Raw genomic sequence first — 23,202 nt, 5'->3', positions numbered from 1 at the left:
GCTGAGGAACCACTGGGAGTTCAACTGTGGTGCAGGACTGATTTTATTAAAATATTAATATGTGCTAGTGGATTGCCTTACAAAAATACAGCTTTAAGCTGGAAGGATGTTCCCTGCCTGCTGTTGTGTGGACATCAGGCCCTGGGATGCCACTGAAGCACGACTCCTTCCAGCTTCCTTCCCAGCTGGCTGCAGTTTTCTGGTGCTGTTGCTGAAACTTGTTCCATGCGACAGGTAATTCTGCAGAGATGAAGCTTTAGGCTACTTTAAGCTTCTTTAGGCTGAAATTGGTCTTTGTATCCCTCCTGCTGCAGGGCTGTGCTCGCAGCCAGAGCCAGGCACTAGATGTTTCATCTGCTGTTGCTTTCTGCACTTTGTGGGACAACAGAGATCAGATGATGCTGGTTACTTGTCCTCCTTGCAAGCAGTGCTGAGGCAAGCCAGCCAGAGCTACTGAACGTATCCTTGGGCTCTTGGGATGCAAATCTCCTTTCAGAAAGCTGTGGTTAGGGCAGTACATTGTTTTCCGATGGCTTGCAGTGGATCTGGCTGTAGCCCTGAGGTGTTTAGTATGTCCTTGTCAAGTCTGCAGAGGCTGGCATCATCCTCTCTGCAGAAGGGACAGCTGTTGCACGGGCCCCCCACACTCCACTCTTCTCCAGAGTTCAGCTCTCATCTCCTATTGGAAAAATCAAAGACCAGCAGAGTTGTAAGGAGGAGGTGGTGGTATTGCCAGGCAAAGAGGAGGTGAAAAGGAAGGGGATAAAGCACATCCAGCTAAGCCCTGTTCAGCACTGTGCTGGGTCCTTCCGCTCACATGCGCAGCTGCGAGGATGCACCCCGCGCCCTGGCAGAGCAGTCCTGCCTTCTGCTGTCTTGTCCCAGTGCAGTTCTGCTGGCTTCTAGCTGCGTTTTTGGACAAAGCAACGTTGCTGTGCATGGTTAGACTGGACTGAGCAAAACACAGCGTGGTGCCCGAGAAGGGAAATCACAACTTGTCTGTAAGTCACCCTAGGACATGTTTTCTGGGATTAGCATTGTTGGATTCTTTGGAGCTAGAACAGGAGAAAAGCAGTGATAGTCTAATCTCTGATTTTCCTTTTGTATCCAGGGATGTGGTAGCAGCTGCGCCTTTGTCCTCCTCAAACACTTTAGCTCTCAGCTCTGTCTCTTCAGCCCATGAAAACACCCTCTGGCTCTCCTGAAAAGCAGGAGGTGGGCTGTGGTTGTCAAATATGCCTGGTTTTAATTCACGCAGAACAAGGAAAAGGTATCTACAGGAGACAAAACAGTGAGGACAATCCAATATGTGGGAAAATAAATTTCAATTGAAATGAAACAGTGGCTGTGCATTACTTTCGCTGGTGCAAGTAAGTGTGCTCTAGGGCTTCCGTAAGGTACCTGCTACCACGTTGCTGGTTATGGGGTTTTCCTGCTGTTCTGTAACACGTTGCTGATTTCTGCCAGCGTCAGCCAGCCGTGTCAATGAGGAAGCCAGGCAGATCGGCTCGGTGCAACTTAGCTCAAATTAACTCTGCTGTTGCTATTTATACAGGAAAAAAATCCCCTGTTTACTCTGTATCATAACAAATGCTGAGCTCTGTCCATGCAACAGCTTCCTCCGGGCTCCTGCAAGAGTGCAACTGCCTTTTGGGTGTGCTCTGCGGGTGGGTGCCAGCTTTGCTCCCTGCTCTGCCCACACACACACACTCCTGGTGCGACTCTGCTGAGCTGGATGCTCTGCTAAAGTGGTCACCAATTCATCTTGACCTCGCTTGTCGCCAATGAGCAGCACGTGTGTGTGTTCCAGCACCTGCCTTCCCCGGCCCTCGCGCTGCAAGGGGAGCGTGGCGCGATGGCGCTAACTGCCTGCTAAAGCTGCAACCCACAGCCCCACATCTGAAATGATGTCACTCCCAGGGGTGCCCAGAGGCTTCTGGGGTTCTGGGCTGGTTCTGCTCCTTCCTGCTACAAAGGCAGTGACCCTGGACAGGTGGCCGCTGCTAACTCGCCTCCTTCTCTGCAGCTCTTTTAGAGGGTGTTAGAGGTGGCTGTAGCTGGTTAACTGCTTGATCCTGCTCCTATGTAATGGTGCTGCCCCGTCAACATGGTTACACCTGCCAAAGCTCCTGTCCCCTGTGACAATATGTGACTGGGAGCTGCTCACATCTGTTTTTCATGCAGCATATTTGAGGCTGAAAGCCTGTTTGGGGCTGTAAACAGGGTGTAATGGAGGTTTTGGGTGTGATGTGGCAGGTAATGTAGTGACCAAGGGAGGTTTCGGCTCGTAACTGTGCACCAGAAGGGTGTTCCCACACAGCCTGAGCACACTCACCTGTCAGCAGCCATGTGAGGGGCAAAATGATTTTTCCCTGTGTCTTACTGGGGCAGCGGTGGGTGGATGGGCAGCGAGCTGGGGCAGTTCCCCAGGCCCTGAGCACTGCAGGCGACCGGGAACTTGAGCTGTGACCAAGAAACACAGGCTCCTTTTAGGCAGTATACAAGGCTTTAGGCTCAGTTTCGCCAGTGCTTAAAGGAGCTTTGTTCTCTGTGCTGGTTAGAGGCCGATTTCCCAGTATCTCAAACAGAAATCTTGTTTTTAGCCTCAAGAAAAAAGCTTTTTAATTTACAAAGGCATGGCATTTTTCTTTTTGCTCCTCCCTCTCCCCGCAATGGCTACTGTTCCTTGGACAATGGTGCTCTTTGCTGGGTTCTGCTCTTGAGCTTGTATTTCTGGATTGCTGCTGAAAACAGAGCTTGTCACAATTGCATTTTTCTCCGGAATTTGCTGTAAAACACCAGCTATTCTTCACCTCCCACACCGTAATTGCATTCATTGGTTCCTGTGAGCTGAGAAGTGCCGGTTAATGTACCGGCCTCCCTTGCCTCTCTGGGGAAATTCCTGCAAGTCCTCCTGACACCTGGGAAGGGTGACAATGCTTTGGCCATGGGGCAGCAGGTGCTGGTGCCATGCAAGGCTCAAGACACAGCTCTTGGGTGACTAGTGAAGGACAGGCTATTGCATTATAGTTTCTTTTTCTTGAAAATGTGCCCTTTCACCACATCAATTTAAAGCTAGTCCCATTAACCCTTTTTACCTGCCAGCTCTGTTAGCTGCAGTAGGACACAGTGGAGACTGCACGGCTGGCAGGGACCCTGCCTGCCCCTTTCTTGCTCTCACAAGTGCAGAAGGCTCAAATTGCCTCCGGAGGAAGACGCAGCTGGCAGGAGAGCTCAGGAGATGAGGACCAGCATAGGTCAGAGGCAGCCCACAGCCATGAACCAGTCTCTACCTGAGCTAAGGCATGGGGAGGCATCCTGGTCACCCAGCCATCCCTTCCTGGTGCAGCCATCTATGCCGAAGGGCTGCTGTAAGGCAGGCAGAGCCTTGCTGCGTGCTTAGAGAAAAGGTGGGATGCTAAGGTTGGTCTCTCAGGAAGGCAGAATTTGGTTTGTCTGACTGCATGTTTTTCATGGCGGTAAAAAGAGAAATCTGGGAGGTCTCCCAAGACAGGAGCCTGGGGGATCCACATTTCCCTGAACATTGGTACTTGTTGCCCCGTTATGCTTGGCACAGCTCGCTCCCCTCTCCAGTTTCTCCTCCTCACCAGCCAGGGCACCATGGCCTCTCCATCCCAGCAGTTTCTTCCAGCTGTGTTGACATTGTGCTCTAGCATGGTGTTGAAGTGAAAGAGTTAAGAAAATGTTAATGCTAAGAGAGTTTCTGTGCTCTATGTACAAGCAATAGTGCTGCTAATCACTTCTGAACGTTTTCTATCCTTTTGTGCTCAAAGCCGTCATTAAAGCTTCATGAGAAATTAGTCAGTCTTTGTAACTTGTGGCTGGTCCAGGTTTTGCCATTGGATTTGATTTTGTGAGCAGCCTGAGCCATCCTCCTCAAAAAGGGTTGATTCAAAAGCTGCTGCTTCCTCTTTGAGCCATATTTCACTAGTGGAGTCTGGACTGGGGGTTTTCCATACTTTATAGTAGCAACTATTGCGTCTTTTAGGATTAATACATAGCTTTCATACAAGAGGAAAAAAAAAATGCAATGGCTGGGGTGAGCTCTCAGTCTCTCTCCAGCTCTCTGCCCATGATTTTCTCCTCCTGTCACGGGCAGGGCAGCACGGCCTCTCCTCAGCCACCAGCAGCTGATTTACAGCACTGAACGCAAGGAGAGAATGAGGCCAGTATCACTGTGAGCATGAGGAAGGTGAACTCAGTATTGACTATGTAGTGAGTGAAAAGACCTCAGCTAATGGACAGAACCGAGGCTGCTGTGCCGGTTCTCCCTTCGCGGCCTGACCCCCGTGACGCCGCATTTCCCAGCCCACCACGCCACTCCAGGCGCCAAAACCCCGTAGGGAGCCGAGGGAACTCGTGCTGGGCAAAATAAACCTGGCTCGCTTCTTTCGCTGCCCGAGGCACATGCAGTGGGGCACACGGGCTTCCCCGCCCCGGGGCTGGCTGTCGCAGCGGAGCCGCACGGGGGCCGCTGGGACGAGCCTGTCCTGCCCTCGGTGCCGAGCGAGCCGGGGGCACCTCGGCCCCGGCTGAACCCCGGCCCTTGGCTGTGCCTGTGCCGCCGGGGGGGCAGAAGGACCTGCCGGCAGAAGGGGCTTTGGGGGGACTGCCAGCACCGCTCGGAGAGCCCTGCCCGCCCCCCCGTTCCCCCCCGCCCCGCTCCCCGCGCGCTGAGGGCGCGTGAGCCGGGGGCGGGCGGCGATTGGCTGCGAGGCGCACCCCGGGGGCCGCCGGGCCGCGGCCGCCCGCCGAGCGCCATTCACGGCGCTGCCCGCCTGCACGCGCGGAGCCTCATTCACAAAAAAAAACTTCATTCATAAAAGCGGCGGTGGCGGCCGCTGCAGCGGGGCCCGGCGCGGCGGGGGCGGCTCGGGCGCTGCGGGGCTGCTGCCCCCCGGCTCTGCGGGAAACGGCACCGGAGGCGCAGGAATATTCAGGTGTTTCTGGATTATGGTGCTGAAGGACTTTCCAGCGAGGCTGACGCCGAGAGCTGCCGGCGCTGTTCAGTGTTTTTCTTAAAATACTGGGTTTGTGCGTGACCGCGGGGCAGGAGCGTTGCAGCGCAGGGATGCTCTTCTCCTTTGGGGCAGCCGACGATGGACATGCAGAGAGCTGGGCACCTGACAGGGTTCATGCCGGTCTGAAAATGCGTTTGTGCTTTTAGCTCTCTTGCTCTGCTTTGTGTGGAACATGCGTGAGCTTTCGGTGCAGTCAGGACTCCGTGGTTAACGATGCTACAACGGCGAGTCTTTAGAGCTAGGCGGGTCTTAGTGCCTGGTTTGAGGCGAGAATGAAGGCAGGTTTGGATAGCGGCTCTTCAGCTTAAGCTGCTCTACGACTGATGTGCTTTTCTGTATGCTGCCTTTATTACTGCTTACAAAATACCAGATGTCCATGCAGGTTTAAGCTGCATCCACTGAGGAAAATAAGGCACTTGAGAGGGAATCAGCAAAAATATCCAATAGGTTTCTGGTTTTTAAATTGTTTGACTTGCTTAATTTCCATATACTTTATCTACAAGAGCCAATTTATGCAAGAGTATCCAGTTACGGAACTGCCAAGGCTATGAGAGTACGCAGCCAGCAAAGCCTTGGTGGACACGTCCTGTATGTAGGGTTATTCAGACATCCAGGAATGCTGCACAGGGCTAAGTACAGCCGATTCAGGAACGATTCGATAACATCCCTAGATGAAGGTACGCAAAGTACGTCTTTAAACATCAAAGGTTCTTCCTCCTCTTCCCATTCTTCAACACCCAATTTACTGACGGAAGATGTCTCCTTGGGGCCACAGGACACCTGCACCACCCTGTGCACGCTGATCCCCCGGATGGCTAACATTAAACTTGCCAACCCGTCAAATCTGCCGGGGCTGAAAAGCTTCTGCCTGGGAATGAAAGAGGTGCCAAGAATTAAACTCACGGAGTGCGTTACCATCCCGAGCAGCCCAACCTCGCCCGAGATCACCTGCCTCTCAGCCTCTTATCCACAGCCTGACCTGGATGAGCTGTCCCTAACCCCAAAGCCGGCGGGTGACTGCGCCGTGCGGGGAGCTGAGGAGGCCGCTCCTGTGGGCAGGCAGGACAGGAGCCTCATGCAGAGCCGTGAAAACGTGGGGGAGCCAGGAACGACCTACACCGTGCGGGTGAGTACTTCTCACAGGGTTTTCGTTCTCTGACAAAGCAAACTGTGCAGGTGGCTGTAGGGTGACCTCTGTGTTCCCACTCCTGGAGCCAGTGCGCCAAACCACTGACTTCTTCCGTATATTTCCTGTCCCCTAATGTACACAGGGCTGTGTTGTCAAACTGAGGGAGTTAAAAGGACCACAGCTGCTCCCAGAGGTAACACAGTATCCATTTCCAAAAGCCTATCTTTAGACTCTGTGATGAGTACAGCTGAGCTGCAATGAAAACAGGAGTTGTTCTGGCCTGAAATGCGTGTTGGAGGGAGAAGGAGGCCCATGAAAAAGGCTTCCCATCCCTTGCAGAACAGCTCCCAGGCACTAGGCTACATGTTGGCCCACGCTGCTGACATGTTTGTCACAGAGGGTGCGGAGAGCTGCTGAGACCGGGACTGCTGCTGCTGCCCAGAGCACCTTGTCTCTGTCCTCCTGCCCTGGGTGGTGAGTGGACAGGATGAAAAAGCCACCCTCCTCCTTTGATGCTATAGGGCTGTGTCTGATTTTTGTGGTAAAGATGATGTACGGAAAACCCTGCCTATTTCTTCAGAAGACACCCTGAAATATCCTTCCTGGGAATTTTTCTGTTGTGGACTGGGGTTGGTGGATATCATCTTCTAATTAGCAGTCAGTGGCCAAGAGGACATCAGGTCTTCTGGGCTTGGTGCTTTCGCTCCCTCCACCCCTGCCACACTTGGTGCCTTTCTAATTTTCTTTTCCTCTCTGGACTTTATGTTTCTGTAGCTAGACTTTGCCATTTGCTAGCCATTGTTTCCTTCTTTATGCTCTTGACCTCTGACCCTGCACATTTTAGTGCTTACGCTTCATCTCTCAAAAGCACTCCTGGGCAAATACTGCCCGCGGCTTGCATGGAGGGAGCCAGTACGGGCCGCAGGGAAAAGGCCAAGAAAGCAGTTTAAACCTGCCTGAGAAATACTCATGTAATGGCTGCACTGGCCAAAAGGGCTTCTGTAGCTCTCACAGCGCTTGTGCGTGTCCCAGACATGCAAGGGGGACCGCAGGAACAGGCTGTACAAGGGGTTATTAACCAGCATCTATTCCTCCTGGTGGGCTGCAGGCAGGGCGCTGAGAGTGCGTGTGTAAGCTCTCAGTTTGGTGTACAGGAGGTGTCAAAATGTGCCAGGAGGAATAAAAAAAGCCAGAAGCCATGCAAAATTCGTGTCTCCTGTGTGATGGTTTGCAAGCAGAAAACTCTAAAGGATGGTGCGAAGCCAAGAAAAATCAATCAATCCCTTCCCAAATGCAGCAGGAGGACAGGCAAGTCAGAGGGAGCAACAAGGGGAAATCGCTGTGATCGCCTTTCCCCAAGCAGGAATGAGACTCCTGCCTGTTGTCCAGTGGCGGTGGCACAGCTGATTTGATGGGATGTTGGCTGACAGGTGACAGTGCCCCAGCATGGCACCGGCTGCTCTGAGTGGAGCCACAGGAGGCCCCGGGACATTCTCTTGGGGTGCAGCAGGTGGAGGGAGCTGATAACGCCATGTTGCTGTGTGTTCTTTTTTGTTTACTTTTCTTTTCTTTTCGACACCAGCAAGCTGCTAAAATAGGTGAATGAACATGTAGGGCGTGACTTACCGTGACAGCTCCAGGAGCTACGTGTTTGGCCAGCCAGCAGAAAGGCCTGTGCTTGGGGATGGCATCAAGATGCCCAGCACACAGGACCTGCCTCATGTGCTGCGGTTTGAGCAGCGCCTGATGCAGCGGGGCTTGTGATTAAGGCTTTGAGGTACCTACAGAGATTCAAATACTGAAATGCTAATGCCAGAGGTGTACTCAAAGAGTTCAGTTTCTGACATGGGGAGGGGACCCAGAGAATTCCTTGGGTTTCCGTTGTGGCCCAGGGCTGAGAGCAGCAGCACCGAGGTGTCACCCACCGGGGAGCACACAAGCAAGAAAGGCAGAAGAATGAGCAAAAAAAAAAAAGAGAAGGACTTGACGGGAAGGTTGTGTGAAGCAGGGAAGGGCTCGTCCCCTCCTGCTGCTGCCCAGGTTGTATTTCCAGTATGGTTTTCTGCTAGTCTTTCTGGAAGTCACCCCATTTCATGGGGAATGCCTCTGAAAGGTGGCATCACTGGTGGGAGCCTCCCAGCGCAACAGGAAAATGTCGTTTTCCTGCATCTTTCCTACATCTTCCTGCTACCCTTGCTCCTGCAGCTGTGGGCCTGCAGGAGCCAACCCAGGAGAGCTGCAAGAGCATTGCAAATGCCTCTCCTGTGCTCAGAGCAGGGAAATAATCGTGGTATTTCAGCCGTAGCCACTTCCCTGATGCGCAGCACGCCGACACCACGCCTGGAGAGCCACTCTGTCCTCTGCACCCTGCATCGCCTGTCATAAATAAATAACTACAGGCGTACGCACAGCCGGGGCTCTTGAAGGAAGGAGATGGGCTCTGGTGATTCATGGCTTCAGAGCCGCAGCTGTGAATTGTGAGCAGGGGGCTCAGGCTGTAGGGTGCTGGGGCGGCGCTTGCTCCACCAGACTTGGGGACAGAGCGTGTGGCAGCCCGGCAGCACCACTGGTGAGCGCCCTGTCCCACGGGGCTGCACCTCGCTCCAGCTGGCACTGCCTCCACGGGCCGCCGCTGCGCTGGGTAGTGGCTTCTTAACAGAAACCCGCACCTTTTTAGGCCATTTGCTTTGTCACAGCTGGGAGCATGGGGACGGGGCAGTTCGAACCAGTTCTGTTGGAGCCCTGGCCTGAGTACAGCACTGCACAAAGTGGCTTTTCAGCACAAAACTAAAAAGAAAAGGGAAATGCGTGTGTGTCTGTATGTGTAGATATATACAAATTTACAAACTTTTCCCTGGGTTTTCCTCAAAATTCATTTAAAAATTGAAAACGCATGAATGAAAGGGTCAAACTTTTCAATTTAGCAAAAGCCATTCTTCATCACAGAAAGGCACAGCTTGGTGCCCCTTAGGGAAGAGGCTGTGCCGCGTGGGCAGGAGGAGCTGCACAGACCAAGGGCCTTTCTGTCTGTCTGCCCCACTGCTGCTACCAGGAGGAAGGTGAGAGCAGGACACGTCCATGAGGCAAAGTCCCTTGGCACTTGCCATCCTCAGAAAGTAGCAGTGCAGGGGCTTAGGCTAGCACTGAAAAACCACTAGTGGGTTTTTTGGTGTTCTTTACAGTCTTTGATTCTTTTTTCTCCCACAAAGGTGTCCAGTCTGTTTTCCAGCCCGTTTTGCCTGGATTTTGTGCCCTCTGGTGGGTGCCCCAGGAGTACCCACGCCTGTGGTGGTGTGTGGCTGCCGCCGTGGGCTGCTTTCGCCTCTCCGTTCCCCTTGGGAGGGATGGGAGAGCAGGCTCTGTCGGCTTCGCTTTCAGCTTGGGAGGGATTGGTGTTTGCCTGGCTGGTGGCTGCTAACACTGTTACACAGCATTAACCCCAGCCTGGTGCAATGCTGCTGTGTGTCCCAGGATGAGCAGCCGAGCTGAGTGGTGTCGGCAGGACGGTGCAACCTGTGAGCTGACAGGAACGCAGTGCCGCTGCCTGGGTAGCTGCAGCAGTCTCTGCTTTCCAGTGTACAAGTGGCTTTTCAGCCCCAAAGCCACCACAGGCAGCATCTAAGGAAGGGCTGAGAAAACTCCCCCGCCAAAACTACAGCGACCTGTGCATTGCTCCTTCCCTGCATCCCTGGCTGTTTCCCAGCATTGTCCGTGGAGGGAGGCCGGCACTTCACCTTCCTGCTGGGGTGAAAGTGGGGGGATCTCAGATCTGGTGCTTCAACACATGAGAGTGTGTCCCCAAGCCCGGCAGCCAGCTGGGCTGTTACAGCAGTGCTGGGAAAGCAAATGCTTCCATGGGAGTGGGCTGCCTGCTGTGCTCATGTGCCACAGCACTGCTACTCGTGGCCGGTTCCTGCCCAGGCCGGTGTGTTACGTTTCTACAGAATTTGAACCTGGTCTCACGTATGTTTGGACAGAAGCTGTTTAGCAGCAGCACAGTACCTGACTGCCTCTCTGAGCAAAGCCTGTTGCTTGGATTCATTATTAGTTGGATGTGGGGTCTGTAGGAGCTGCTCATGGCATTATACATGAATTAATGCCTGTTAACTAATAGGTAAAATTGCAGGGCTGCAGCCGTGTTGTTTAATTAGGAGCTCCATGCGCTGCTCCCTGTATCAGTCCTGCGGGTGAATCACTGGCTGTCATTGGAGCTGGAGCCACTAACTGCGTTATAGCAGGGAATGAAATGAGACGTGGGTCTGGATTAGAGGGTGCCTGAAAAGCTTATTCACATGGGCTCTGTCTAGTGCCTTCATACCTCCTCCCACACAGTCCCTGATCCTGTTTGCAATCGCTCTCCGTCATCTCTTGTAAATAGATGTGAAAAGATGTGTGCATCTTCAGCAACCACCCTCCTCTGCCACACCTCCCCGCCTTCCCAGTGGTGCAGGGCGGCAGCAGCCAGCCCCAGATCGAAATCCAGATTCAAACACCGGGAGCCAAAGTGCCCCGGTGCTGATGCTCTCCCCAGCCCTTTGCAGGGAGATGGAGGGACATTTTGTGCACATGACTGTGAGAGGAGCCGTTTTCTTTCCAGCAGAGGCCAGCGAGTCTCTCCTTTCCCTCCCGAGAGCTGTCCCCTGTCCTGGTAAGAGCTGTCCATCCTACTGCTGACACATCAGTGAGTTCAGCATCTGCTTGCTTTGGTGATGTCAAGTCTTTAGCTCTCAACTTGTTTCAGTGTGGGCATTTTATTTTTCTATAGGTAGCTGAATTCTGTGGTCATACCTGTGCTCGTGGCCCTGGGCTGGTTTCAGCAGCCTCTTGCCTGTATCCAGCTTCCCCAGGCAGCTCAGTGAAGCTGCATTCCTTCCTCGGACACCACCTGTGAACCCTTGGCACCGCTATTGCCATGTTCCAAAAACACCTGGCAGATAGCTTGGGCTCCTTGCAGGGCAGGGGGGGTTCTCATCACTGTGGCTGTGGCAGAGACAAGGCTGCATGCTGCTGTGGCTGCCTCTCCTGGGGTGCTGTGGGAGGGCACCCGCAGCTCCTGCCCTGCTGATGCTTGGGCTTAACTCCCCCTGCAGCAGGAAAGTGGGAGCTGGCCTCAACCCTGAATCTCCGATGGGCCCTCTATTGTTTTGTGGGAGCTGCTGTTTGGGTAAACAGGATGGGGAGTAGGGGCACCACCTGAACCGGAGTTCAGGTGCAGGAGAAGTCTCTGAGATGGACGTTGTCCTTGTCCCCTGCCTTCCCCTTTCTCTCATACTCCGGATGTGCTACTCATCAGACTCAGCTATGGAGGCATTATCTTTACTGTGTTTATATGTTAATTATTTTTTCTTCCTCGGAGAGCATCTTTTAGTTTTCTCGAATAGGCTTCTGGTATCCCGTTGTCCTTTCTGTGTTCTCTGTGGGCTTCTCCCCAGCGCTGTGATCCCGCCTTCCTCTGTCCCAGTCCCAGACGCACAGTGTCCCCAGCATGCCCAGGGCGCTGCTGGTTCTATGGGCCCTCCTACTGAGATGTGAAGGTTCAGCCAGTACTAACTGTGCTGGTTTTGATAAACAACAGCAGCTAAAATAGAGATGCAGTGAGGTGCTATGTTAATGCACTTCCCTACTCAGGCTTTTAAAGAAAAAAAAAAAAAAAAGGTCTTTTGTGAATCATTGATAAGTTCAGCTTCACTCAGGGTCACTTATGCAAAAACCTAATATTGATTTTTCATCTTTGCTTAGAGTAGCTTCCTACGCATCTGTTCAGGATGCAACGGGGACTCACTTATCAGCATATGACTCACCTACTCCTCTAAATTTTGCTTTTCTCAAGGATAGAGGGGCAGCTCACAGGATGCTTGACCTTATACTGTAGGATCAGAGGTCTCTGCTATGCTACAAGCTGAGGCTCTAGACATATTTTCCACGTTTGCTTTGTTCCCATTAAACAGGAATATCTTTAACAAGTAAGATAGTTCTCAGAGTCCTTTACAAAGTCATTAAATGTTCATTAGGGAAGCAGTTCTGCTAACCCTTCAGATTCTTATTGATGTCCTTCTAGGGCGCTGACCTAATTCTGGAGTTCTCCCAAGGGTTACGTTGCTATCTGGAAAGAAACCAAAATAGGGATAATATAATTGTTGTGGAATCCCTGCCTGACTGCACACATACATTCTCTTTTTAACACACACATTCATTTCTGAAAGTCTGAAAAGCTGAATCAGATACCTAAATCCATCCGCCTCTGAATGGCCCAGCAGAAAAATCAATTCACAGGCAAAGTGACGCAGAGGAGGTAGATACGGTACCTTTCTCTGGGCAGAGAGTGCTTCCTTCATCCGTTCAAAACGAGGACAGAGCATGCGCGTCCCTGCCTGGGATTTCCAGAGGCTTTGCCTTTCTGCAGGAGAGGTCTGCGTGGGCACCGTGTGAGCACTGCAGGATGTTCCCGAAAGCCCTTTTCCCTCCCGGAGAATTCATTGTGGAATATCACTGTGGAGATATCAGAACACTCCAACAGCAGAGAAATGGATATCAACTGAAATGCTGAAGGAATTAGTAAGATATGTTTTGGGAAAGGTAAACTCAGTGGATAGACTTAGCCCAGCACGCTTCATTGAGATGAAAATGTTCCGTAGGTTTGTACATAACATCAAAGGATTCTGTGGGCTGACATGCTATCACATTCTTGATGTTTCTGAAATTTAGTCCTATGCAAATCCCAAATAAGTATAAAAAAAAATCCCCCGGCTCTGCCCCATACAACAGAAGTGTGGAAATCAGCTGCTAATTTAAAGCAGGCCAGTTTATAGTGCTGGCTCTTAAGAGCTGTTGCTGTGAGCTGGAATTGCAACTCTAACTCCTTCATCTTCTCTAGAGGTTATTTGTCATCAGACGTGCAGCAGCATGGAGTCAGTGGTTTTTCTCATGGCCGGTAACACTTCCTGCTGCTCTGAAGGGACATTCAGCTCTCCTGCGTGGGGGCTCCGAGTGCATCGGTCCTGCAGGGCTTCCAGAGCCCTCTGCTCCCGGGGCATTTCCCTCCAGCATTCATGTATTTCTCCCAGCTCAGTACCACAGGCTAATCAGAATAAGCAGAATTGGAAAAAAGGAATGACTGAAATTTTGTGCCTCCAGAGTGCTTTACCTTTTTTTTTTTTGTACTATTTTATTGAAACCACTGGTATCTTTATTGTTCGTCTCTACCTTTTTCAGTAAAACAAGATCTATTTAGGAAGCAGCTTTAGGATGGCTGATTTGATTTTCCATTTAGACTGTGGTTCTGCATATACTTAGTGGACTGAAATCACATTTGCTTCCTTCTGTGATCTTCCTCTTACCTATCTGCTAGATATTAACATAGTCCTCCTTTCCCTCTGTGTTCCCTAGTACATGGGCTGTATTGAAGTGCTGCAGTCAATGAGGTCCCTGGATTTTGGCACACGAACACAAGTCACCAGGTAGGTGGTATCAAACTGAAATTCAGCCCAGGAATGAAAAGCCTAAGCAATGATTTCTGTATAAAGCCAAGGGTACATGCCAAGCTCTGAGACATTTTTGAACAGGAGTTTGCATGTTTTGTTTTCTTTTCTCCTAAGCGATGATTTGAATTATTTGATCATTACAATAGGCTATTTGCATTGGAAAATGAATTGTTTCAGCCACAGATTTAATTTCTCTCCCAATTCTTGTTCTGGATGCAGAGAGCCTCCCCCTGCAGCTGCAGCGAGCTGGGTACAGGCAGCAGCCTGGCCCTGCCCATGGGCTCCGTGCTGCCTGCACAGCTCCCTGCTGCCCGCACAGCTCCGTACTGCCCGCACAGCTCCCTGCTGCCCGCACAGCTCCGTGCTGCCTGCACAGCTCCCTGCTGCCCGCACAGCTCCGTGCTGCCCGCACAGCTCCGTGCTGCCCGCACAGCTCCCTGCTGCCCGCACAGCTCCGTACTGCCCGCACAGCTCCCTGCTGCCCGCACAGCTCCCTGCTGCACGCACAGCTCCCTGCTGCCCGCACAGCTCCCTGCTGCACGCACAGCTCCCTGCTGCCTGCACAGCTCCCTGCTGCACGCACAGCTCCCTGCTGCCTGCACAGCTCCCTGCTGCCCGCACCGCACAGCTCTGTGCTGCCCGCACCGCACAGCTCTGTGCTGCCCGCACCGCACAGCTCCCTGCTGCCTGCACAGCTCCCTGCTGCCTGCACAGCTCCCTGCTGCCTGCACAGCTCCGTGCTGCCTGCACAGCTCACCCAAAGCTCAGGGTAAATCTGCCTGGGTGCTCACAGGCTTCTCTGCAGCAGTGCTTCACACCTGGTGCAGAAAGTGCCATCAGTCCCTCAATCTAGCAAGGGAACGAATTTTTATCAGATGTATGGCATTGCTTGACCCCATGTGCACCAAGGCCAGGTTCAGTTGGAAGCAGAGTCACAAGGAAAGCATGCTGAAATACAGCCATTTCCAACTGTACTGCAGGCTTAAGTTTCCAGGCTGCAAATCAGAAAAAGATGAATATTTTGCTTTCAGACACAACTGAATGTGGCTTAAACATGAAATATTTTGTGGTCTTCTGAGAAGTTTGCAACTTCTGCTGCAGATTGCTGCCAGTTGCTGAGTGTAGATTATTAATATATGCACCCGTGAGGCTGTTGAAATGTCCTGTCAGGAACGGAAAAGCCCAGTTTTATTTTCACCTTTATTCTTGTAAGTCTGTCAGTGCAGGAGTGTTTGAGTTTTCATAATAAGCAGCCTCTTTCCAGCTCAGAGTGCTGCGCGCTGCTGGGATGGACTCGTGGTCCCATAGCCAGGACTAGCTCTGCCGGGCAGCCCCAGCAGCCACCTGGCATCCTAGCACCTCCAAAGGTTTTTTTGGAGGGATGGGTGGGTGCAGAGTATTTTGGCCTGGCCTTAGACGTGTTCCCTCCTCCCCTCAGCTATTTTTCTGGCATGGTTTGTGCTGAGGATGCCAGGAGTGTGGTTGAGGCTTCCTGCCTCTGCCCAGCTCTTCCTTCCTGCTGGTGGATGATTTACAGATGCTCTTTTTCTTCCTCAAGTGTTCATATCAAAGAAATCCTGGAGAAAGGAAAAGAACTTGAAGAGATAAGTGTTACATTTCTGCCTATTGGCTCCCAGACTTATCAGCTAAAAGGAAGAAACTGAAAAACTTGAGTCCTTAACTGCGTATAGACTGCACTCCAAAGCTGCGTGATTTGTTTTACATTGAAAATCAGCAGTTGTTGGCATTTACAATCAGCATAAGCACACACTTGCCCAGTTCCTGTGTGTGGATATGAAGAAGTGCCTGAGATACAAATGCACTTCCCTCAGCCCGGTCGTTCACTCATCACAGTGAGCCAACCCGTACACTTAGCCTAAAGCAATCAGCCCGGCACACTCAGACCAAGCCACTGTATTCAACAGCCTCGGCCACAGTGGGGTTATCGCCTGTTTGGGGTATGTGTGCTGCTGCACTTACAGAACGAGATTTGGACAGTTTCTCTGGAAAATAACGAATATGAATTACTGTGTGACTAGAGCTTGCCAATTTAAATTTGGCCCAAATAGTAAGGTTTTGTTAACCAGAGCTATGTGAAAACTTAACAATGGAAATATTTCCATCATCTAAAAAAAATGCCACTGCTGACCTTAATGGGCTCTTTTGTGCTTGAGAAATTCAAAACTTAAACTGTTTGCAAACCAAATGCTGAAGTGCTGAGTTCATGCATGCAAACTTTAAAGTTCGATTGATTACAAGCTGACTGGAGCGAAGATAACATTGATTATTCCCCTATTGTTCTTCCAGGGGAGTAAGTTTATAGACAGCATGCACAATGCACCAACCAAGGAGTTATTGGAAATGGTCCCATTTTAATATTCTCTGTTATTTGTACTGGGGGTAAAAAAATATTTTCACTCTGATGGCATTTCACTAAACAGAGAAGCATCTTCAGTTTTAAAGTGATGTAGAAAGGATCTATTTCTGCTCTCTGCCTTGCTTTATGTGGATTTGCATTCTTAGTCTCCTGATCTCTAAAATTAGAGGTATTTACCTACCTCACATGGATGTTGGAAAGATCAACAAACTCATGTTTGCCAAAGTGCTCTGAGGAGTCCAAAGAGATGAGCGTGGAGGATTTATTTTCTAGTTTCTTGCTGGACTTGCATTTTCAGAGTCACTTACCAGGCGTAGGATTGAGGAAGTCAGGAGGTGGCCTCTCCAGCACTATGAATGACCACGCAGAGATGCCTTGTGGCTGTCAGTTGAACGACCGCAGCACAGCAAGGGAAGGGCCAGGCACTGAGGTGCTCGCTACCCTCCGTGGCTGTACGGTGAGGTTCCCAGAGGGGATTTCACTGCAGCAGCTTTCTCTTCCAGCTTTCTGCCCTGCCAGCCTGTGACCCAAGTCTTACGCTTTTATGACAACCCTCCCATTTTGCGTAAATATATGGTCTCAAATTCCATGTAGGTGATAAGATTAACACCAAGAAATAGCAGCAAAGGTAACAAGTTCTTCTGCTTGAGAGGCTTTGCATTTTTTTGAATGGCGCCTTGTTAACTCAAGCTTATTATTAGTCATTGTGTTTGGGCATTTGTGGGAAAAGGGATTCTGTATCTCAGATCGGGGCATTAATTTGCAAGCTTGAAAATGGTCAGGCAGCATCTGAAGCATTCTGCTGGGGAGGGCTGGTGGAAGAAAGCTGACTTTGTTTGGAAGATTAATTTCAACTTTGTTGAGACAGACAATCCCTTTCTGTTAGATAGTGTAGGCAGAGCCCTAGATGCTTAAAAGCAAATCTTCAACAGCATGCTTGCTTGCTTACATCAGCCCATCTCTCGTCTTTTAGTCTCATTTGGGGGAATAATGAACAAAGCGGCTCACTGTTACTGCCAGCGCGTAGCTCTCCTGCATGCTCAGGCTCGGGGAGGAGCAGGGAAGAGCATCTGCCGTGGGTTTCACTCCAGAGGTGCAGAACCAGAAAAAAACTGTAGACTGTACAGCTGAGCTGAACTAAAGGCTTATGGATGCCAAAAATGGGTCTGTCCTTGTTACTCCCTCCTGCCCCAGTGCTTGCTGAGCCCTTGCTGATGGCCGCAGCCTGGCTGGGTGGCTGCTAACCCATGGGGCAGAGGGAGCAGCGCCCTGCAGGCGTTGGGGGTGTGCACCAGATTTTTTGGGGAGAAAGCAAAAATTCCCAGTGCCACCAGCTCCTGCTGCACTCAGCCGCACGGGGACTGCGGCACCGTCCAGGTTCAGTGCATCTCAGCCCTGGAGGTGAGGAGCTGCCTACAGCAGCATGCTCAGGAGCCTTGGTGACCCAGTCGAAGAAGGATGGTCCTGCTTCCCCATCCCATCTCCTGGATCCCATGGAACGGTGCCAACCTTGATCCTCACTGACTGGTGCCCAACAGAATAACCCCTGGGAAGCTCCCCCTGCAATGGATGGGTATCTGCCAGGGCCAGGAGCGGGACCTCTGCGGTAGGTCAGCTGCTGGAGATGGCCCAGGAGACCATAGGGATGCAGAATAGTATTTTTCAGGATGGTGAAAAGAGTTGACCCAAATCTCTTCCATTTACTAGGGAAAGTGAAAACTGTGTCAATGAAATGATGACCAGTTTATGTAATTGTGTGCGCACTGCAGGACCAAGAGACAGTGATTCCACTTCAAATGGCAGAAGATGCCTGAGGAGTCGAGGAGCAAGATGTTCTTTGCCTTAAACTACAAGAACAATTTAAATTCCTCACAGCTCTCCTGATTTCATTCTGTGGCTCTCACGGTAGAGAAGAGCTGCTGCAGAGTATGCGAGTGGAGTTATCTCATTCAGAGTGATTTAAAAGAGAAGCAACAACAACAACAAAACCCAAAACCCATAGTGTTTTGCTTTGAGATGAATAACAAGGATGGGAGAAAGAAAAAGCAGCAACATGACTGGAATAACGAGTCCAAGTTTTCTGCTACAGCCTCAGATTTGGAAGATGTCAGACTGACAAGCAAATGCCAGAACCCATAAGGTTGCACATTTATCCAGGAACAAGGCGATGATCTATAGAAGCTATGCACAGGTGCATGCCATCCACCAGATCTGGAAGCAGAGACTTGCCCGAGCAACTGTTTGAACAGCTGTAAGAATGAATTAATAGCAGATTTCCAGGAAGAAAGCACAGATACAGTAAATCCTATTTCAGTTTATCATGGACATATCAAGAGTTTATTTTCTTCCTATTGTACTGTGCAGTTTCTAGTTCATGTCCGCCTGCCCATTGGAAATGACTAAAGGTTAGAAGTGTTCAGTTGTAGCAGTAAGGTGTTACCAAACTGCTGCTTTTCACACCTTTAAAATAATATTTGAGAAGGTTTGTTAGATCACCCGGAAGACCACCCAGAGGTATGCAGCAAGAAATGTCTGTGAGAAGATGATTTCTCCTACCAAAAAGAGGTAATAGAAACTATTAAGTAGAAATGATTTGCCTACTTTTTGGCTCCTGTTTGCTGGACAAGTGCTTCAGAGCGAGGTGAAGTGGGCAGTCACCACACTGGCTTGGACAAGAACTGGATCCATTGCTGGCAACTTTGCCTATGACTCCTTATTTCACATGGGCTGCCTGAAGTGTGCAAGAACTCATTTGTCGCCAAAATAGATGACTTCCCTACTTTTCTAGTTTGTTCTGTATCTGGTTTGCATTCTAGGTAGAGCTAGACTTGAAGGCTCCAAGTAGCCTTAATGTCTTGGCTCTGATTTTAATTTCCTTTAATATTGAATGAGAAGATGGGCTCTCATTTTCCAAGCTGATTATTGGAATCTGCAAGATCATCCTGCAGGATGCATTTCCCATTTATTTTTTTTAGTTTTGGCCTTTCTGCTGGTAACACCTAAATAAAACAAGAGCTAAACAAGAAGGATGTCAGGAATTTGCTTCAAAAGCATGTTTTCAGCTGTGCAGGGGAAGCGTTTGCTTTAAAAGGCTAAAAAAAGGCAATGTGTAAAAGGCTCTGTTTCTGACCCATCCTGTGTAGCCCATGATGAGGCTCCTCTTCTTCCCTGCTGTTTTCACTCAGAACATATTAATTACATTTTTATAATTTTGCCATGGATGAGGGTCCATTCGTTTGACAGTCTCCAGGTTGAATTTTTCAGAATGTTCTCTTGTCAAGAATATTCAATGCAGCATCGCTGATTTTCAGTGCTTTAAGATATGGAAAGATATGAACAGAGGCCTCAGATTTGAAAAAGAACTGGAGAAGCAGCTTACAGCTCCTTTTTTTTCCTCCCCACTTAAAAGAAAAACAAAAAGAAAAAAAGAAAAAAAGAGAAACCCCAAACACCAGAAAGGCAATGAGGGCACTCAGCTGGGCTCACTCAGTGTGCCCCTGCTGCTCTATATAAGAAGGATTAAGGCAGGGAGGGCATCCTACCTGCCAAACAAGAGACCTATCAACCGTGCTGAGAAAAAGGATTTGGAGGCATTAGGTCCTTTGAGTTTCTTGTGGTTAGTTGATTTAAAACAGCAACAACAAAACAACCCCAACAAACCAAGTTTTCTTTAGGTGAAACTGATGTGTCGTATGAAGAAAAAGAATCAGCGCAAACCAGGCTGCTGAATCATTGTATTTTGTTAAATAGGTTGATTGGTTTTGTTTGTTAACAGTGGGAGGAAAGAAGAAAGAAAAACAACTGTGAAAGACCTTCCAGAAGACTGAAGTGTTTTTAAGTGGGATGATAACAATAAATTTCAGGGTTGCTGGCCCTGTTACAGATAATGGATGTGAAATGATCCAACAGTTTGTGCTGTATTTTTCTATTTGTAGGGAAGCAATAAGCCGACTGTGTGAAGCTGTATCAGGTACAAATGGAGCTATAAAAAAGCGCAAGGTAAATACTCTTTTAGCTGCACGATTAATTTTCTATATCTGCTTTATATAAGCTGGATACATGATTCCCTAACAGGCTTCAGTCTGTGATGGAGTTAGTGCACGTTAATCCATCTGAACTCAGTATAATGTGAAAGTGCTTGTAGTTGTATGTTTAGCCTTCTCAGTTTGGGGCTGAGGTCATGCCATACCTTATTTTCTTCAGAACTAGCGTTTTGCCCTGAGTTCCTGCTCCTACCAGCCTTTGCGGTGCTCGGTGCTTTACAAGTTTTAGGTTCGGGCTGGTAAAATGTCAGAGGTGGGGTTTTATAGTTTGGTTTTGTTTTTTGTTTTGTTTTCTTTGTCTGTTTTTTAATTGCAAAAGGGAGCTCATTCACTGGAGGATTAGCTGATTGTGAGTTATATCTATAAAAATTAAACACAACTAAAATGGCACTGTTTAATGGGCTGATTACTTATTTAATAACTGGGATGCAGGGAGGGATAACATGAGTGGCTGTTGTTGGGTCGTGTCCAGTGGAAGTTACTGATTCCTTTCTGTAACTGTGGAGCTTGGGAAGAATGAACTTGCTTCTGAAAAATGAATACATGAGAGAATTTCTTGATTTACTAAGAAACACTTCATCCCCAGGAAATGAAGCAGGGTTCAGCAGGAAAATTACACATTCTGAATTACTGAGCCAGCTATTTTGGTTTTTTTAAAAACATTTTTCCCATTATTGCCATAAACCCCATGTATACACGTATTGTATTCAAGGTTGATATTTGTTAGAAGATCTCTTTGCATTTGATCAAGCCATTATCCTTACTCCATTTAAGTTCTCAATAAGATACCGTAATATCTACTTGACTTTGTTATGTTTCTGCCCCTGACAGACTCAACTGACAGACTCTTTCTTCTTTTTCTTTGTTCAAAGCCTCCAGTGAAGTTTCTGTCTTCTGTACTTGGCAAAAGTAACCTTCAGTTTTCTGGCATGAATATAAAGCTGACCATTTCAACAAGCAGCCTCACTCTGATTAATGTTGACACGCAGCAGGTAAGAGACATAAATCAGTGTCCTTTTGTCTATGCTACTGTATTCTCCTCCTTTTGTGGCTTCTGAAGGTAAGGCTGGGTGCTTCAAAGGGAAAGCAGCATCCTTTAGTTTTCTTGTACATGCCTGGTAAAGCTGAATTACATGATGCCTCTGAATTTAAAAATGGGAGCACTTTGGAGGAATTGGACATGCAGCACATGCCCTTCTTGTTTATGATGGTGTCTTCCATGGGGAGAGATCCTTAAGCACTTGGCAAACTGTTTCTCTGCATGCGTCTCTGCCTGCCTAGTGCCTGATAAACATGGCACTAGTCCTGACTGGAGTTTCTGACAAGTCCTAGGGAAAAAAAACCTGATATAAATAATGAGTCAGATCTTGGCTTTGGTGTCATTCAAAGCTATTTTACAGATGCGAAATATATGTGCATAATCAGTTATACTGTGCAAAGTCTCTGGGCTCCGTCAAGATGTGTTCCTGAGAGCCTGGGTCTGCCCTGGAACTGGGGTTTGCTCCCTTCTTGGCAGATGTGATGAGGAGCTTTGTGTTGCCCTCCTAATTCCTGAAGCTGTTGGCTTCAGTTCCCAGCATGATCTCGTCCAGGGCGACCAGAGGATTTTGTTCCAAGTTGGAGCAGGGGAGCATCAGGGAGGCAGTTTTGGCTTCCTGGCTCTGAGGAATCATTGTACTGAGCTGATGCCGTGCTGAGCATCATGCAGCTCTCGGCGGTTTGCCTGCAGCACAGAGGTCTCCTGTCCCTTGGATCTCTGTGCTAGGAGGAGTAAGGGTTTATGGCACCAGGTTTCCCTTCTTTTCAGGTACAGCGGGTGAAACTCTGGGGGTTGGAAGCTAAAGCATGGCCCTTCTGACTTGTTCCTGTTTGTAACTGGACAGAAAGCTGGCTGGACAGATCTGCTTCCAAATGCACTGATGTGCCTGGTCACTGCACACACGGGTGTGCAGGGCACTGTCTTGAAACTCTTTCTAGGTCTTTCATTACTAGACCTTTGCAAATAGAAAGTCCTATTTATTCTCTTCTTGCACTGCCTTTATGTTTCAGTGCGTTCACACCTGTGTGATCTACTGCACTTGATTTTGTAATAAAGAGCAGTTTGTCTCCAGAGATGAGGTAGTGTTTGAAACCAAGAAAAGCTGATGCTTGATCTCGCTAGTGAAATTTCCACCAGGTGACAGTTTGGTGCTAGTGGTGAGAGAGAATACAGAGTGTCACTGGGGCCTGTTTGTAAAAACACCACCGTTATATACACCAGGAATTTAAATAAAATTGTTGGTAATTTTAAAATGAGTATCTCAAGACTTTGTAAATGCATCCAGTGTCTCCAGTTATTCCTCTCATTAGCTTCATAGTCTCATTTAGCTTCATACTGACCAGGTTAGAAGCTGATGGCTGAATTCATTCTGAAAACCCTTTAAGGAAGATTACTCGGGGATCTAGATGTTGCTAAGCATGAATGGGTAGTCTCAAACATATTAGCATTTTTATCTCCTTCCTTCACAAATGATATGTGCATGTATCAATGGCTTGAGTAGGCATGAACTTAATTGCTTGCTTTATGAAGATATATGCTCTGCTGTCTTGTAAGTATGTCACACATGAGCATGTTTAACTAATTTATCATGCTTTTCAGATTATTGCCAACCATCACATGCAGTCCATCTCATTTGCTTCCGGAGGTGACCCAGTAAGTATTGATTTATAAGATATACTTCCACAGGTATAATGAAATTATTATGAGAGTAGAAGTACCTGCAAATACTTTGCTTCATCCCTTCCTCTCGACAAGCACTGAGTACGCTGCACTTCCGGATCATGACCAGTAATACAAGAAGGCTGAGGCACCGAAACTGGAAAGGAGACGTGGAATAAACGCCATGGATCTTTGATAGCTATGTATAGTTAACTTTCCTGTTGCCCATCAGTGAGCCTCTGTTCATTCAAAAGCCCTTGGACTTGGGGATCTAAAAATAACACCACATGAACATAGGAATTGCATCAGTTCTGTGGTCCCTGCAATCCAATACCTGTCACAAAATTGGTCAGCGCTGGCACCTCTGAATTTTTAGACTAATTTTGAGTCAAGGAAACAGCTCCTATGAGACAGATGTGACATAACCACCTT

The 23,202-nt window shown here is 49.0% G+C and overlaps 1 protein-coding gene across 1 annotated transcript in view; it reads left to right on the top strand.

The window, feature by feature from the left end:
• Nucleotides 1–5,239: 5,239 nt before the first annotated feature.
• The window catches only part of SHC4 (SHC adaptor protein 4), a 29,449-nt gene continuing 11,486 nt past the window's right edge, over nt 5,240–23,202 (top strand). Inside the window, exons 1-5 of the mRNA XM_065641530.1 lie at nt 5,240–6,168; nt 13,558–13,628; nt 19,965–20,028; nt 20,945–21,064; nt 22,711–22,764. Coding sequence (XP_065497602.1) covers nt 5,590–6,168; nt 13,558–13,628; nt 19,965–20,028; nt 20,945–21,064; nt 22,711–22,764 — 888 coding nt within the window. The 5' untranslated portion in view covers nt 5,240–5,589. The remainder of the gene's footprint in view (nt 6,169–13,557; nt 13,629–19,964; nt 20,029–20,944; nt 21,065–22,710; nt 22,765–23,202) is intronic.

The sequence above is a fragment of the Caloenas nicobarica genome, chromosome 10 (genome assembly GCF_036013445.1).
Source record: "Caloenas nicobarica isolate bCalNic1 chromosome 10, bCalNic1.hap1, whole genome shotgun sequence".
Lineage (NCBI taxonomy): Eukaryota > Metazoa > Chordata > Aves > Columbiformes > Columbidae > Caloenas > Caloenas nicobarica.
This window is presented reverse-complemented; position numbering and strand designations above follow the sequence as displayed.